The sequence below is a fragment of the Falco biarmicus genome, chromosome Z (genome assembly GCF_023638135.1).
Source record: "Falco biarmicus isolate bFalBia1 chromosome Z, bFalBia1.pri, whole genome shotgun sequence".
NCBI classification, from domain to species: Eukaryota; Metazoa; Chordata; class Aves; order Falconiformes; family Falconidae; genus Falco; species Falco biarmicus.
The window spans coordinates 60,776,008-60,791,293 of NC_079311.1; the positions used below are offsets into that span (position 1 = coordinate 60,776,008).

The 15,286-nt window shown below is 45.2% G+C and overlaps 1 protein-coding gene across 1 annotated transcript in view; it reads right to left on the reverse strand.

Annotated features, from left to right (window-relative positions):
* Positions 1-10,979, reverse strand: part of HOMER1 (homer scaffold protein 1) — a 96,174-nt gene extending 85,195 nt beyond the window's left edge. Inside the window, exon 1 of the mRNA XM_056325551.1 lies at positions 10,587-10,979. Coding sequence (XP_056181526.1) covers positions 10,587-10,591 — 5 coding nt within the window. The 5' untranslated portion in view covers positions 10,592-10,979. The remainder of the gene's footprint in view (positions 1-10,586) is intronic.
* Between the last annotated feature and the right edge of the window lie 4,307 nt (positions 10,980-15,286).

Sequence of the window (15,286 nt, forward strand, 5' to 3'; positions counted from 1 at the left end):
AATACAGGTTATATTTCAGAAAGGAACCTACAGTGATTGCAGTTCTAACCCCAAGATAGCAGGTGAGGTATCAGGCTTCACACAGACAGAAGTTATTTTACTTGGAAGTGTAATTACAGGAAAAAGATCAGATCTCAGGAAACTGCTCAGCGTTTTGACAAACTGAGCACCAAAACACACAGCATACTGTTTGTGCAGAAGTGTTGGCTCAAATGCCTGTGTGACAGGTAAAACTGGAATTTTCTTACCTATTTCACATGGAACTGGAATTACCTACATGAGACTCAGTACAAAAAAAAAAAATCAACTTAATAGTTGAATAAATATATTCAAGCAATAAATACATGCTACTACAGTTAGGAATGTCTAATCAAAGATCAGAGCCTAGTGCTTGTTAAAAGCTAGTTAGTTATTTCAGTATCACCTTTTTTTATGAACAGGAACCAACCTCTTTACGTGGTACCTGAATGAACTAGTAGGGTTCGATGCATTCAAAACCTATGTATGAGCCAAAAAATAGAAAAGCCTCCCTCACCCACTCCTTTGCATAAATATCACAGTAGATATTAAAATGTAAGAAGTCAAACACAAGTGCTTCTGTATCCATGAAATAAACAGCAGCCAGAAACAACCAAGCTTATTAGCTACTTAGAATGCTTTCATTGCGAAGTCAGTCTTAAAGAAAGCTATACTGAAAAACACATTACTCCTGTAAGCTAGACGTGGTATAGTCTTCCCAAACCGGAGCACTTAGGTGCTCAATGCTTGCCTCCAAAAGAGGCTTAACTGAAGCATCAAATACATGTCCATGTAGCAGAACCTGCCATTTCCCGCTGACTTAACAGGTTTTGTGTTTAGAAAGAGAATACATACTATGATATACAAATGCTTAACCTAGTGAATGGAATGCCATGAGTAGGAAGTAGTAATACTATACTGAACTGCAAAATAATCTCAGTATTTACGAAGAAATGAAGAGGAATGGTTCTTCAGGAAGATGAACCTCATGCACGTAAGACAAGATGATTTAAAGTGATATTTTGTATATGCCAGTAAAAAGTTTAAAGCATCAGTTTTAATCATTACTTAATCGGCTCTGTGAAGTCTGATCCTGACCACCAATTTCCTAAACCTCTAGCATACAAGCATATCAGTTTATAAGCTAAATGGATTCTGAAATCAAAATCCTTACATTTTTTCTAATGGCCATCACTAAGGTGTCAACTGACACAAGCAGGTCACCATGACTGCAAAGTTTCAATGAGGACGGTTAACTGCTATTGTGCCACTCTGGCTAGGGATATTTCCTCTTCAATACAAGCTTCTCATAGAAGAATACTAGCCATATTTTTTAAACGTGAAAGATGAAATTCCACTTCGTGATCACAACCAGCAATGCTAATCATAAACTGTGTGTTATCATCCAGTTCTTAATAGCAACACACAGTCATATACTTTCCTGCAAAACTGGGATTCATGAGGTAGCATTCAATGATCTGATTTCCCAAAAATCAATAACCTTACCACACTCTGAAATAATCACTATACCCCTCCCAGTACTTCTCCTCTACAATGAGGAAGCTAGCAGGACTCATCCAAGATGAAGGCAAAAGTCTCTGTCTTAACGACTGGGTAAATTCCACCCATATTCTTTCTGAGGTACTTCAGAAAAGTACTGTCATATGCAAGTTGCAGGATCACCAAGCTAGCAATTTTTAGGGTCTAAATAGACTCATTAGGATTTTTCCAGAGCCACACAAGGCATTAAACCAAACCTCTGTTCCAGATTCCCACTACATAAACAGCATTTTCCAAGGCTGTAGACCTGTTTGTATGGTTGGACTTAGTAAAACCACTTTGAACTTGAACATGGTGTTGACAGTTAATATTCTTCCTTGACAGCATTTTCCCTCCAGGGTGTTGAACTATTCTTTTCCATACGATTCCAGAAACACATGCAACATCCTATACATGTTGCTCTAAATGGCAACAAAGTCCTCTGAATTAGCAGTCTTGGATTTTACAAAAACAATAGCCAGTGGCAGAAGCAGCAAGACAGTAAGACAAGCAAGAAGGTGGAACACAAGGCAACCTTTACAGGATCTAGACTTGAGCCCCATCTGTAAAGGCTGAGTTAGTCCAAGTGATTTGAGGATTACTGTTCTATCTCTGAGCACTCAAGAGCAGCAGTATTCTTTAAATCTAGGATTTAGGGTTGTTACTAAGGAGCAGAAGAGAAGGACTCTTTAAACGTATTTTCATGCGAAGTAAAATTGTTCTTTGTAAGAACAGTTGGGGAAGTAGCAGACTGTTTTCCTTTGTGTAAGAACTTCACTCCAGAATAATATTAATCCTCAAATCCTGCTAACAATAAAAGTCACAGATGTTATAGAAAAGGCCTCTATAATGCCCTTCAATCCATCCCAGTAAACTGATTTTAAAAATTCATAATTAATGTGGACAAAAAGGGAGGATTGTTTTAAAAGATGTATGTCACATTTAAGGTCACCAAATACACAATAATCAGTAAAAATTATCACAAATCTTGAGCAGTCTATTAAGATCTGTTACAAGAGGCACAGGCAGCACTTGCATTCTGATGTGAGGTAACTTAGGGAATCCAGAGTTTAGGGCTAACATTACACAGAAATCCAATCAAAATGGATCATTACTGAATGATGTGCTTTAGTGCCTCTGTCTTTTTCCAAAAAGCTTCCCAAAGATCCTGGGAGTTTTACTATTGTGCATAGCCAGACATGGCAGCTGTGCAGTACTTCTGAAAAACCAAGCCTATCTAGGGCTCAAATCAGCAGGACACCACCTATTCACTAGCACTGCCACAAGAACCAAGTTCCTACATATGTCTAGATGCAGAGCTCTGGACTTGGCTTGCTGAAGTAGGCTTGCTGAAGCAGATGCAGGAAATCCTCCTGTTTTGTAAAAAACCAAGAATACTTCCATGAGAGGGACATATACTCAGATGTTGAAAAACCACTTGGAAATCAGTATCCAGAAGTTGAAACTAAATTAATCCAAGATAAATTGCTCCTGTCTAATTGCAGATTAACTCTTGTAGTCACACACAGGTCACTGAAAAATACAGCTGATGCAAAAGCACAGGTGTTCCAGCTTCAAATTGGCCAAATAGATACTCAGAACCTCAGTTACTGCACGCAATGATTTGACAACAGAGTTACACAGCATGTATTATTCCCTGTGCTTATTTTTGTTGGCATGGAAAATATTCCATACCTTAAGAAGCCCTGACATGGCTGCACACTCCACAGCAAGTCATGAGTTGGAGAAAACACTGGTTTCTGCAGTATCACACAATATATTTTTCTAGATTTTTGTACAGACAAGCCAGGGCTAGCAGACTGTTGAAAATGAACAGGCACAAGAAGCAGGAATTGTGAGAATACATGTCAAAGATGATTTATTTCACCAACACTTCCCTGTAAAGTGTTGACCATTTAAAACTCATTCTTCAGTTTTTAAAACTCAAGGAAGATCTCATTATATGCCCTGTTACAAGAATAGCTTCAAGATTAACTATGGATTCAAGACTATAACACACTATTTACAAAGTAAGTAATTTTAAAGCATTTTTAAAATCCAAATTCTAAACCTCGGCAATATTACCTGTTATGTTTTTTACTAAGACACTATGATATGGGGAAAAAACGCCACCTGTCAACAAGCTGAGACTCAACCTAGTAGACAGTATCAAAAAAACCTTTCCAGACTCAGAGCTTCAAAAAACTCAGACAGGGACAGCTCTGAGTCTGGACCTTTTTGAACACTTCTTGCCAGAATAAACAGACATTGCAAAAGGTAGGTTTATTCCACCTGTAATGACACTTCCCTTGTGCCAACATTTGTATTTGTACAGCCACACAGTCAGCTAGGTTACAATACTGACGTGGCTCACTGCAGAAATGTTTGTGCTGCAGTAGACAACAGGAAAAATCACCCCCAAATTTCTGTTGTTCCCACTTTTTGGTGGCAAGCTTAGTAAAATCTTAATGATCAAGATATTGAAAGGAATGCAGCCACAAAGGTCAATGAAACAGTGCCTGTGAACCATTTGCATGTATATGGAGGAAAAAAAACAAAACAACCCAACTGGGAGGAACTATGTATTTCGAGCTCTTCTCTCTTTATTTAGGTAAAAGCCATTAGTCAAAATGAGTGATGCAAATTGCTTAAGTTAGCTAACTTAATATCTGTAGCTAAAAAAAGAAATAATCATGCCTAGATACTGGAAATGTCAATATATGCTTGCATCTGGCAATCCAGCATCATCTTCTGCATGTTTAAACAGTGTTTCCCTAGACTAATTTTTCTAATGATGACAAGCATTCACCACTACTTGCCACCAGAGAAACATGTCAGAATGCAGTGTGTTGCCAGAAGCGTATCTGTCATGCCGTTCCAGAAAATCAATACAGTATTCATACACAGTTCCATTACTTTGCAGAATGGAGCAGGCGACATTAATACCACTACCAGGGCTCTGTGTAGATACAACAGAGCCCAACACCACATGATGCAAAGCCCTGGTGGAATAAAATCACAGCTCCCTCTAGCACCCTCTCCAACCTCTCTGTCCTGAACGCAATACTAATTTTGGTGGATCTCACATGGCCCAGCCTTGGAAAAAATAAAAACCAAAACACCCACAACAGAATGGGGAAAGGAAATACATTATCAAAATTAGATTTTTAAAGTGGGTTTTCCATAGTGCAATGCTTCCACATGTATTGTACCTTACCTTTAAGAATGAATATATCTGAAAAAGCCTTGCAGGGGGAACAGCATGAAACCCTCAACTAGAAAGCATGCTCTTGCAAATTCTTTTACAGAAGGCTTTTACCCAAGTAGGACTTTTAAATACCTGTTTCAACCTAACACGGTATATTTAAAAAAAAAAGGGGGGGGGGGAGGGGGGGAAGAGAGAGAGAGAGAGTAGACAGAGTCCTCAGATTCTTGTTTTCACTTTAAATTAATACAGAATAATTTGTCCTTTTGTCCATTCTTCTAGTTTCCTGTGACTATAACCACACACATGGGGAAACCTGAGGTTTTTCTCAAGTGCAGAACTGTCTCAGATACAAAGGGTGCATTCTTAAAACACAAGTACACTTTATTTCTGTGTGCATATATATACACATTTACTTATGTGAGTTCCATTGCAGATCTGGTCTCATCCTCATTGGGTATCTCTACACCACATTGACTCCCTTGCTAAGCACCTCTTAACCTGAAACTTCTGGACTAGAAGAGACATCAGCTCTTGGTAATTACTCTAGGCCTCAACAGCTTTAAAATTAAAGATAACTAAAATAGTAGAAGAACTAAGTTTCTAATCTGTATGAAGTGTTTGCATTGTTTAGATGATCACTGATATGGAATACACTGGAAAACCATAGGCTCAGCTCAGAGTATGTCCCAGGCACCTATACTGATGAGAAACTACTAGTAAATTAGTGTTACATCATGAAATAATGCTCTTCTCTTTATAGTACACTAACACATAGACATAGATTTGGAAAGCTGTGATTTAAAGAGTGATCAGCTAAGAGCTCTAAACTAAATTACAGTCTTAAGAAACAATCATCAAGAATAAAAGTTTTCCAACAAAATTCCCATAAAAGTGATACCTGAATACTACTTATTTTACTAACTAGCAGGCAGAAACACTCTAATTCCAGTTAGGTATTGCCTCCTCCTGTTAGAAGTGCTGGCCTCTTACAGTATTTCAAGCTACTGCAAACTCTATGGTTTCAAGACTGCTTATTTCATCAAGTATTAGCTCGACATCTGGTTACGAGCCCTGTAAAGACAACAGGCATCATGGTAGGCAAGCACTGGTTGGATGAGAGAAATCACAAAGCATTCACCTGATGTTTGCCTTCAGACATTAAGAATAAAAACATTCTCAACATGATGAATGTGAAGGACTTAAATGTTTATTTTCAGCAGAACTAGGATTTCACTCAGAGAGCTGGTCTATATATAATCTTTATAACACATGGTAATACTGAAACAGATCAATTGCAGCCTTAAGGTACTACAAGTATCTTCACTAGATCAGCACAGAAATATCCCCCATGGTGTTCAGGACACTCATTTATGTGTTGCCAGGCCAGAGGAGCTGGTTTAGATTTCTCATGCTTATTTCACAGTCATAAAACTACTGTGACAGAAGATAATTTAAGCATGGTAGAGGTCTCCACACATTGCTGCCTGACAAAGTAGTTCATTAACCATTTCAAGCTGATTTACATACAGTCCATCTGTCCAGGTATTTATACCTAACTAAATTTTTTTCAGATAATGAAGTTTTGTGGGTGTTGCCTATAGTAAGTGATGTTGACCTGGTCTTGTTATGCTCTCCATGCTGCTGCAGAAGACAGCACAAACTACTTTGCTGCCATTGCTTTCACACAATAAGCATCTCATTTTACCCATGAGATAGCAAGATGGCCAGGAATTGCAGTAACACTGAACTATTGCCACGAAGCTACACCTTCTGCTCTATTACCTGCAACATTTCTGTGTCAGAGATGCACGGCTAAGACAAAGTTTTTGGGAAAGCTATCATTAAGCCTTATGGGAGGGAAAAAAGACAGGTTAAAGAACCCAAGTCAAATTCAGTGGTCAACAACACTTCTGATTCCTAACAGCTTTATAATGCTCATGTCTTGTTAACCAGCTAGGAAACTGAAAAGCTTAAGAAAAGACCATGGTTTGGAAACACCTAAAAAAGCAAGTCAACAGGCAGCAAACCAAAACCAACTTCCTCAAGAATTGTGGTCCTGTATGTTCAAACAGTATAGACTTTCACATATTTCTAGACTGTAAAGTTTCAAAAAGGCTTTGTAAAAAATATTACATCCTACAGTTTAGAAATAGCATGATCTGTTAATTCCCCCACAGCTATGGTATCATCTCTTCAAAATGGGACTCTGCATCCTGAATGCTTTAAAGAAATGCATTTGACTAACTCTCCATCCTTCAAAAAGACTAAGAGCTAGGAGTGCATCACCCAGCAAGACATTTTCCCAACTGCCAAAAACTAAAATAAAATACGTATTTCTAGGCAATATAATGCTACTAAGTACATCCTAAAATACTCATCTTCCATAATATTCTCCAGCCAATTTAAGAACCCTAGTATTCTAATTCTGCCATCTCAAACTGACACGTATCATAACCACCTTTATGAAGATAACATACCAAATATAGTCCAACAAAACTGAAGAGAAGCTGAAGTCTTCATAGACACCTTGACTAACACGACATGATGGACAAGCACATCTTATAGAAGCTTTAACTTTGTAATTTATTATCATCCAGTAAAAGTGAAAGGAAAGCTACTAAGATGAATTTGGATACTTGTCCACAGCACAGAAGGTCATAAAGGAAAGTACTTCTGAAGAGAATAGCCATTAATAAATCAGGAATTAATCCAAAAGATTAACAGGACAGCCACTTCTGACCTGTACCAGAATTCGTGGCTGTGCACCTTCCATACTGTATCTAGCATGAAGTGTATTCATTTCAGCCTAAGCAACAACTGCATCACAGTCTACGAACACAAACCTCTTACTCCCCTGCCAGCAGCTGAAAGTAAAAGCAACACCAATGACCAGTAATGTAAAGTGATGGTTTGCAGCTTTACCTGGTCAGTATAATAATCCTAGCTGCCAACATATACCCTGAGTATGTTAACTTAAGATCTATTTCTTGAAGATTTTTAATGTAATCAAACCTCTGCTCAAAGAAGACTGATTGCACAATGCTGACAAATTCTGCAATTCTCAATACTGGGAGCACAAGAGAGAAGATATGAACTAGGACAGAACATACTGAGGTCATCCATCTTATTTATGCAAAAGTCCATGTTTTCCTATTAAAAAACACTATTCTGTGTGGTCAATCCAACAGAAGGGCTTACACAAATAAAACAGTTGTACCACTCAACAGTGACTCTTCGTAGGAACTTGTCTTCATGCTACATGGATGAGGAACTAGGCAAGGAGAGACACTGGCAGGTAGAGAAGCGAGACTGGACATCCTATGTGCCTGGCCTATACAATCCCCACAACTTACTCATTTACTTTTTCCTGTGAGATGAGAGATGCCCACAGTCATATGAAATACAGCACAAAGAAGAGTGTCTCCTGAACTACTGCACCGTATAGACCACACTCTAATATCAAGTTTCTCAAAACAACTATTTAAGAGCAGCACCACTGGCCCAGAGACCACTCACCCACCGCTTGGTATCCACCACATACACAACATATAACTACTCGGCTTGCCTGACGGTACTCACTGCACCTGAGCAGGCTGAACTACACTGGCAGAACAGTGAATTCTTCATTATAAGAAATGAGACTAAAAAAGCCACTGCTTGTTTGGCAAAACAATTCCTCTCCCTTATCTCAAGTTTTCTGTGCTCTGACCATTGGAATAGATAACTCTCCACTCATCAGGTACTACAAGTTCACTGTTCAAGCTTACGGAGAACAGCAGCACCCATTAAACACTGAATATAGTACACAGATGCTTGTGTGGCCAGATATATGGATTATCAGCTTGCTTCTACTGCACTCAATTTTAAGACCTTAGTAGAGTATCAGAAAACTATTTTACAACTGCAGCATTTAGAGTCCAGTACATCTTGGTCTAAAAGTATTCTGAAATCCATGGGCAACTGCATTTAGGTGTTAATACAAAATCAAGACCTCTGCTCAGAACACTAGCAAATGTCTGATACTTAACCACAGATGCACAGAATTGGTGCTGGCCCTGGCTTGGATGAGCTCACTCACATTTAGAGTGCAGGGAGCTTATCACCAACACATAAGGGTTTTGTCCATACATTTGTACCATGCATTTCTGGTTTTGTCCAGCTTGTTAGAAGATGGTCTGCAGAGGAACTCTATTGCAATACCCTAATGTGTACTGTGAGTCGTCAAAATGTTTGCCAGCCAGTTGTGTCTTCTTGACCCCAATGTGCCAAGAACTGAAGTCATCACACGAACAACTTCAGTATTTAGGATTATTTCAACTCCCTCTAGAGATACGTTTCCTAAGAAGCTATGACATTAAAACACCAGTAATACTGGAGTCGATGAAATGGGAGAGTTTTGGGTTTGTTGGTTGGGGGTTTTGTTAAGTTAAGTTTTTGTTTTCAGAAATGCCCAAGTTAATTCTGGAGAAAGAATGTTTACTCCTCTTCAACAGTTCTCTGTATTTGTAATATGATACACTCAACTGACACAGCTACAAATGCAATACTGATTTTAAATAAAGGAGAGGTTTTCCATTATTAGCATTTAAAAAGCCACGTAATTCCACAGCTGCTTAGCAGTTTTAAGAATATATCCCAAACCCATAGTATCATTTAGCCTTTTGGCAGGTTTTTGAAACGCATTATCACTTTCTGGAATATGTAGATAGCTGCAAGCTTGGGTTTATTCTGCTTGGGATTTTTTTTCCCCTTTAAATGGACGGGAAGACAAACAGGAAAAAAAACCTAACCTAAGAAGTCAACCCTTCCTACATCTTGTACTGTGAACCCCAGTGACTAGGACAGAGCCAAGGGTGCTGCTGTTATCACCCCACATGCAAGGAAGTTATTAAATTGGAGAATTCAGGGTCCTTAATGGCCTGAGGAGACACACTGTTACCTTCCGTATTAATATACCAATTTCACATTTGAACTCCTGAATGACCAAAACACAAAGGTCATGACTTGTAACTTTTATACTCTGAACTATGTCATAAAGTCTCAGAAAACCAGCATCTTGCTAATGCGCTAAAAGTCTGCCCCCACCTTGCAGTTAGCCAGATCATACCAGGTTTCTGTTGCTTCTGAGCATGAAAAGCTCATGCTTCCATTCCACTAACAGACAAGCCCAGCAGCAGGGATTATTTTTTCATCTCGCTGTGCATATTACTAAGCATAGACCTGCAGAAAGTCTTCACAAGGATCTAGGTCTACTAATTTAGATGGGCTTGGATTCACTGTAAAGATGCTATTCCTCCTCATTTCCTTAAAACCTCAAGTGGATGTGCCAGTCTGCTAGTACACCTGCTGTAAAGCAGATTTCCTTGCAGCCTTCTTCACTTTATCGGGAAATCCACACATATTACATCCTCTGAAGACCCCGGAGGAGTCAAAACGAGCCTTCGCTGCTCCAGAGTTTCACCTTGTCACACTGCGCTCAAAGCAATCGCTCTCAGGACCGACCCATCCCTTAACGACGCCGGGAAGGGCCTCACGCTGGGGATCTGGAAGCCGAGACGGCTCTTCCAGCGATCCGATGTGGCTACGGCGGAGGCAAGCCTCTGCAGATCGTGGCGCGCCACTCACGGAGCGCACCGCTTTTCCTTCCTCGGGCTGATGCACAGCATCGGTGGCAGCAGGATCCCTGCTCCCTACGCACCGCGCCAGCGGCACCACTCGCCTCCGTGTGCACCCAGCAGCGCCCGCCCGAGCCGCCACAGCTCGCGTGGGCAGCCGCCTCCCCCCCGCCCCGGCCGCCCGGCGGCCCCCGCGACATCCTTACCCCATGGCGGCCGGGCGCCGGGCACCGCTGGTGCCGCGCGGGCCGCGTCCCCGGGGCGCTCCTCGCCGCGCCGGCAGCTCCGCAGCCCCGTGGCCGCGGGCCGCTGCGCTGGGCTCGCCGCGCCGCGCAGGCCCGGGGCGCCGCGCCGCCGGCTGGCGGCTGCCGGGACGAGCGGGGCCGCCCGCGCCCTAGGGAGCGCCCCCCGCGGGCCGGGCTCCCATGGCCGCCGGCTGCGCCAGGCGCCCGCAGGCAGCGGCTCCGGCCCCCGGGCGGGCGGTGGCGGCGGCGACTCCGGGGGCAGTCGGGTCCCCTCCTGCGGGCGGACGAGGAGGCGGTGGCCTTCTCCGCGACGGGCTGGCGGCGGCTGCGGCGCTTCTCGCCGGGACGTGAGCGGCCGCCGAGGGCTCCGTGTGCCTCAGAGGCGCAGCGGGATGGGGCAGGCGGTGCGCGCAGGGCTCCACGCTGCCGCTCCCCCTAGCACCCTCGCCGGCAGTGTGGCGGGCACCGACGCATTCTCCCGAGGAGGCAGAGACAGCCGTGGCACCGGCGCTGGCATCGGGCTCCCGGCGTGAAGCGGCTAGCGGCGGGCTGCGGCCGCGCGTCGCCCGCGGGCAGCGGGGCGCCGCGCTCCCCCGATCCGCCCGCCCGCCCACTCCCGGCTGCGGAGATACGGGGCGCCGCTCCTCCTTCCCGCGGCGGCGGGTCCGCTCCTCGCCGTCACGCCTTCTTCTGCGGCGAACGGGCGGGCATCATCCTGGGGCGCGGCGGGTCGGTCGCTGCCAGCGGGCGGCGGGAGGGGCTGCCGCCGCCGAGCCCGCGCTCCTCTGCGGCGGGGCCGCGGGCTCAAGCCCCGCCGGTGGGATGGAAGGAGGGAAGGAGGGAAGGAGGGAGGGCGGGGGGGCGCGACTGCCGCCTCAGGCGCTTCGCTGCAGCTCCGGCGCCCCCGAGCCGCTGCCTCTGGCCGCTCGCATCCCCCGCCTCCGCCTCACACCTCCGCCACCGCCCGCCCGTCCCCTCGCGGTGGGCAGGCGCAGCCGCCGCACGCAGCCCGAGCCTCTGTTCCGCTCCTCCCGTGGGAAGGGAAGGGAGGGCAGGAGCCGAGCCGAGCCGAGCCGAGCCGCGCTACAGTCCTGCCCTATAGTCCCCCGCGCACGCCGCCTAGCCCGCTGCTGCTCGCGGCAGCACCTGCCCGCTCTGCCTCCATCCTCCGCTCGGGGAGCTTTAAATAGCACACGTCACCGCGCTCCCCTACGCACCGACGTCACGCACCGCTCCCGGCGCTGACGTCACCGGGGTGCGGAGGATGATGTCAGAGTGGTCCACGCCGCCGGAAGCTCTTCTATAATAGGGAATGGCGGCGGGGGGAGAACCGGAGGGCGGGCGGGCGAGCTGGCTCCGGGCCCGCCGCGACGACGACGGCAGCCCCGCGCGCCTCCTCGGGGCGCTGGCGCGGCCGGCCCGCCTCCTCCCGCCCCCGCCCCCTGCCGCGCCGTCTCCGCGGCAACGCCGCGCGCGCCCGCCGCCGCGCCCCGCGCCCCGAGCGGTGAGCCCCGCAGCTGGGCGGGAGGCCCTGCGCGAGCGCCCCCGGGAGCCGCGCGTGGAGACGGCGCGGGGCCCGCTCCCGACTGCGGCTGCGGCAACTCTCGGCCTCTGCCCTGCGGGCGGGAGCGGCAGGGCGCCCCGCTCCCGCGGCAGTTGTACCCCGTCCCAAAGGCTCCCCCACGCCCCTGCTTTGCGAGCGCTTCACACTCGACTGCGTTACCGACTAACGGGGAAGGAAAACCAGCAGCCGTTCCAAAACTGCCCCCAAAATGCTGGTTCCAGCACGTCCATGCTAGCAGTATGGCAAAGAAATAGCCAGCCCTGTCAGCTTGCTAGATCCTGCTATTTTTGGCTCAGTCGTTCAATGGTGCCATGCAAACAGCGTGTGTTGCTGCTTCTAGTTAACACAGCAGCCCGAGCTTGAGCACCACCTACTACCTTGCTGAGCACCTACCTCATCTTAGGTTCAGCGAATTCTTCCATCAACTTTCCGAAGTTTTCCTGAATTTATAAATGTTAGGTGTAACTGCTGCTAGATGATGCCAATGGCATTGGGATACCTGAGGTGGATCATGCATCCCAGCCCCTTGCTACTTTTAGGATCGCTTTCAGTATTCTCACAGTATTTTCCTCCTCAAGCAACACTGTAGTCACCACAGGCATATTAATGGGTGTAAGAGGGAGAGATCAGTAAGATACTAGATGTTAACCCCCAAATAGAAATGGAAGAAGACCCAAGTTTTACCAGTGGATGTTATGGCATTGTAAAACATGACAAAACCAACAATGGTAGGTTCACAGCTGTTGCTTTAACAAAAAGTTGCTTGTCCTCTCATAAGAGCTCCACTACCTTGGACTGAGTGTGTTCCAGGAAAAGGATTGGAATGAAAGGCAGCAAAAGGACTTTACTTAACAATCTGATCTCCCCAGAGTAAGGACAGCCATTTTCAAAAGCTATTTTAATTCACACATGCACATGTTTTACAAATCCTTGCTTTGGCATTTTGACCTATAACCAGCTATGGGAAGAGTGAAGATGACAAATTAAATATCAAGGGAAACCTTCTCTGAACACATGAGTAAAAAACCTAGTATGAATCATTTGGAGCAGTAGCAGTAAGGCAGACTGCCTCACAAGGGAGAAAACAACAGCCTTCCCAATTCTTACACGCCACCTCATAACGTAAAGGCTGAGCTACAAAAACTTTAGGCTGAGTGGCAACAGTTTGAGGTTTGTTGTGGGCAATGCTTGGAATATGCATAGTTAGGATGAGGCCGCATCACTTTTCTGGACTGCCCTTGTCATTTCTTGGTTGGGTTTCACATGCTAACTCTGAAACATATGAAGCTCAATGTATCTTCCACTAAAATTAGTTGTACAGGCTTCTATCAGTGAAACTGTTTGAGGCAGTCCCACTGCAGGTGGGGGAAAGATTAAGAAACTAAGGCTCTAAATCCACATGAGCAACTCTTGTTGCATCAGTGTTGTTCTTTCAGCTGAAGCTCACACACTAATGCAGATGCTTTTCACTATGTCCACAGTATTCTGTTTAGGCATCACAGAGATGGCTCCATCTGTCTCTGCCTTTTAACTTGTTCACATATTTGTCTTGCATGAACTATGTTTTCCCACTGTATGGGCACAAACCCAGAAATCCCCGAGACTTAAGATAAAAGGAAAAATATAAAAGACAGCACATTTAGTCCTGGGGGAAAGAATTGCATTTTCACTTGAGAATCAGAGGTGTGAACAGATTCAGGGGCAAAGAAACTGTTATCTTCAGAACAACCCCTTGTGGGATACCAAGAGTGTCTTTACTGACTTGTGAAATGCCCTATGTATTTCATGCTCCTCTGCTAAGTTATACAGTGTGAGTACTGGGACAGTTGAAAACCCAGGTGTGGGAACAGTAGGGACAAAGAAAGCATCACTCCAAGCAAATCTCATGGTTCATCTTTTTGTTTCTTCTTAGTTCTTCATTTAAACAGTATTAATTGATTATTACAGTTAAGTGTAGAAGCTCCACGTAAGTGATCACTTCCTTCCATATTTATTGTTACTGTTCCTCCTGGTCTGACAGCTTTTGCTAAGTCTTAAGCTTTGTCTCAATGACACTCTTACAATTTTGATCAGTTTCCAGGTTGATTTGGTTGAGTTAACATTATTTGTCTTGTGGGAAAAGCCTTTGTTTATGCTTGCTAAACTTACTGAAATCACTTCTCTGTCTTGCTATTCTCCAGATTAGTACACAATACAAAAACACAGTGACGTATGTCAGCTAAGGCTGAACTGCACATGCAGATACAAAGAAAGCAAGGTAGGCAACTAAATCAGACGTGAACAGGAGAAAAAATACACAACCACCTTATCCTGAAGGCTGAAGTAATACAACATGGAGAAATTTGACAGTGATGACAAGAGGCTCAGCTCTAAGTGGGTTGTTTTAGTCCCCCCACCCCCCGCCCTTGCTATTTTAGAACACTTCTTTTCCCAGAGCACTCTCACGGAGGCAGTCTTGAGCTGCAGAGCACACTGCCTGCTGGAAACCACCAGCAGGTCAGTGGCTGTTATTTGCAAAGATACCAAGCAGTGCCACCATCAAAGATGGCTTTAGGCAAGGCAAAGCACAGAGTGGTGCAGGAGAAACACCGTTGTTTGCTGCTCTGGCATGTGTGTTTGTAGCCAGCGCTGAGGCTGCCGAACCCTGCTCTGACACCCTTGCCCTGAATGGCCAACCAGTGGCGGCAGCACCTGCAAACTTGCCAGCAGTATTGATACCTTTGAAAGGAGTGTTGGGTTGAACCTCCTGGTGGGATACCTGTAGACAGAAAGAAAACAGACAGCTGTGCTGTCTGAATCTCAAGCCTGCTGGGTATGACATGGCCACTGGCCTGCCCAAAGTCCTGGAACAGCAACAGAACAGAGCTGGAAAAGCAAGGAGCACAAGGGTTTGCATTTTACCTAACCTTCCACGGTACCTCTGTTTTCTCCATGCAAAACTAGATCTGCACCGATTGACTGCCCATTGGTTAGGAGCTACTATTCCCATAGAAAAGAGAAATGTGCTTGTAAGTGACAGGGAGATCCCATTTCACTGGATAAAGCACCAAAAATATTTGAACTGCAACTCCTTGTTCAGCTCTAGTCAGCATACTCA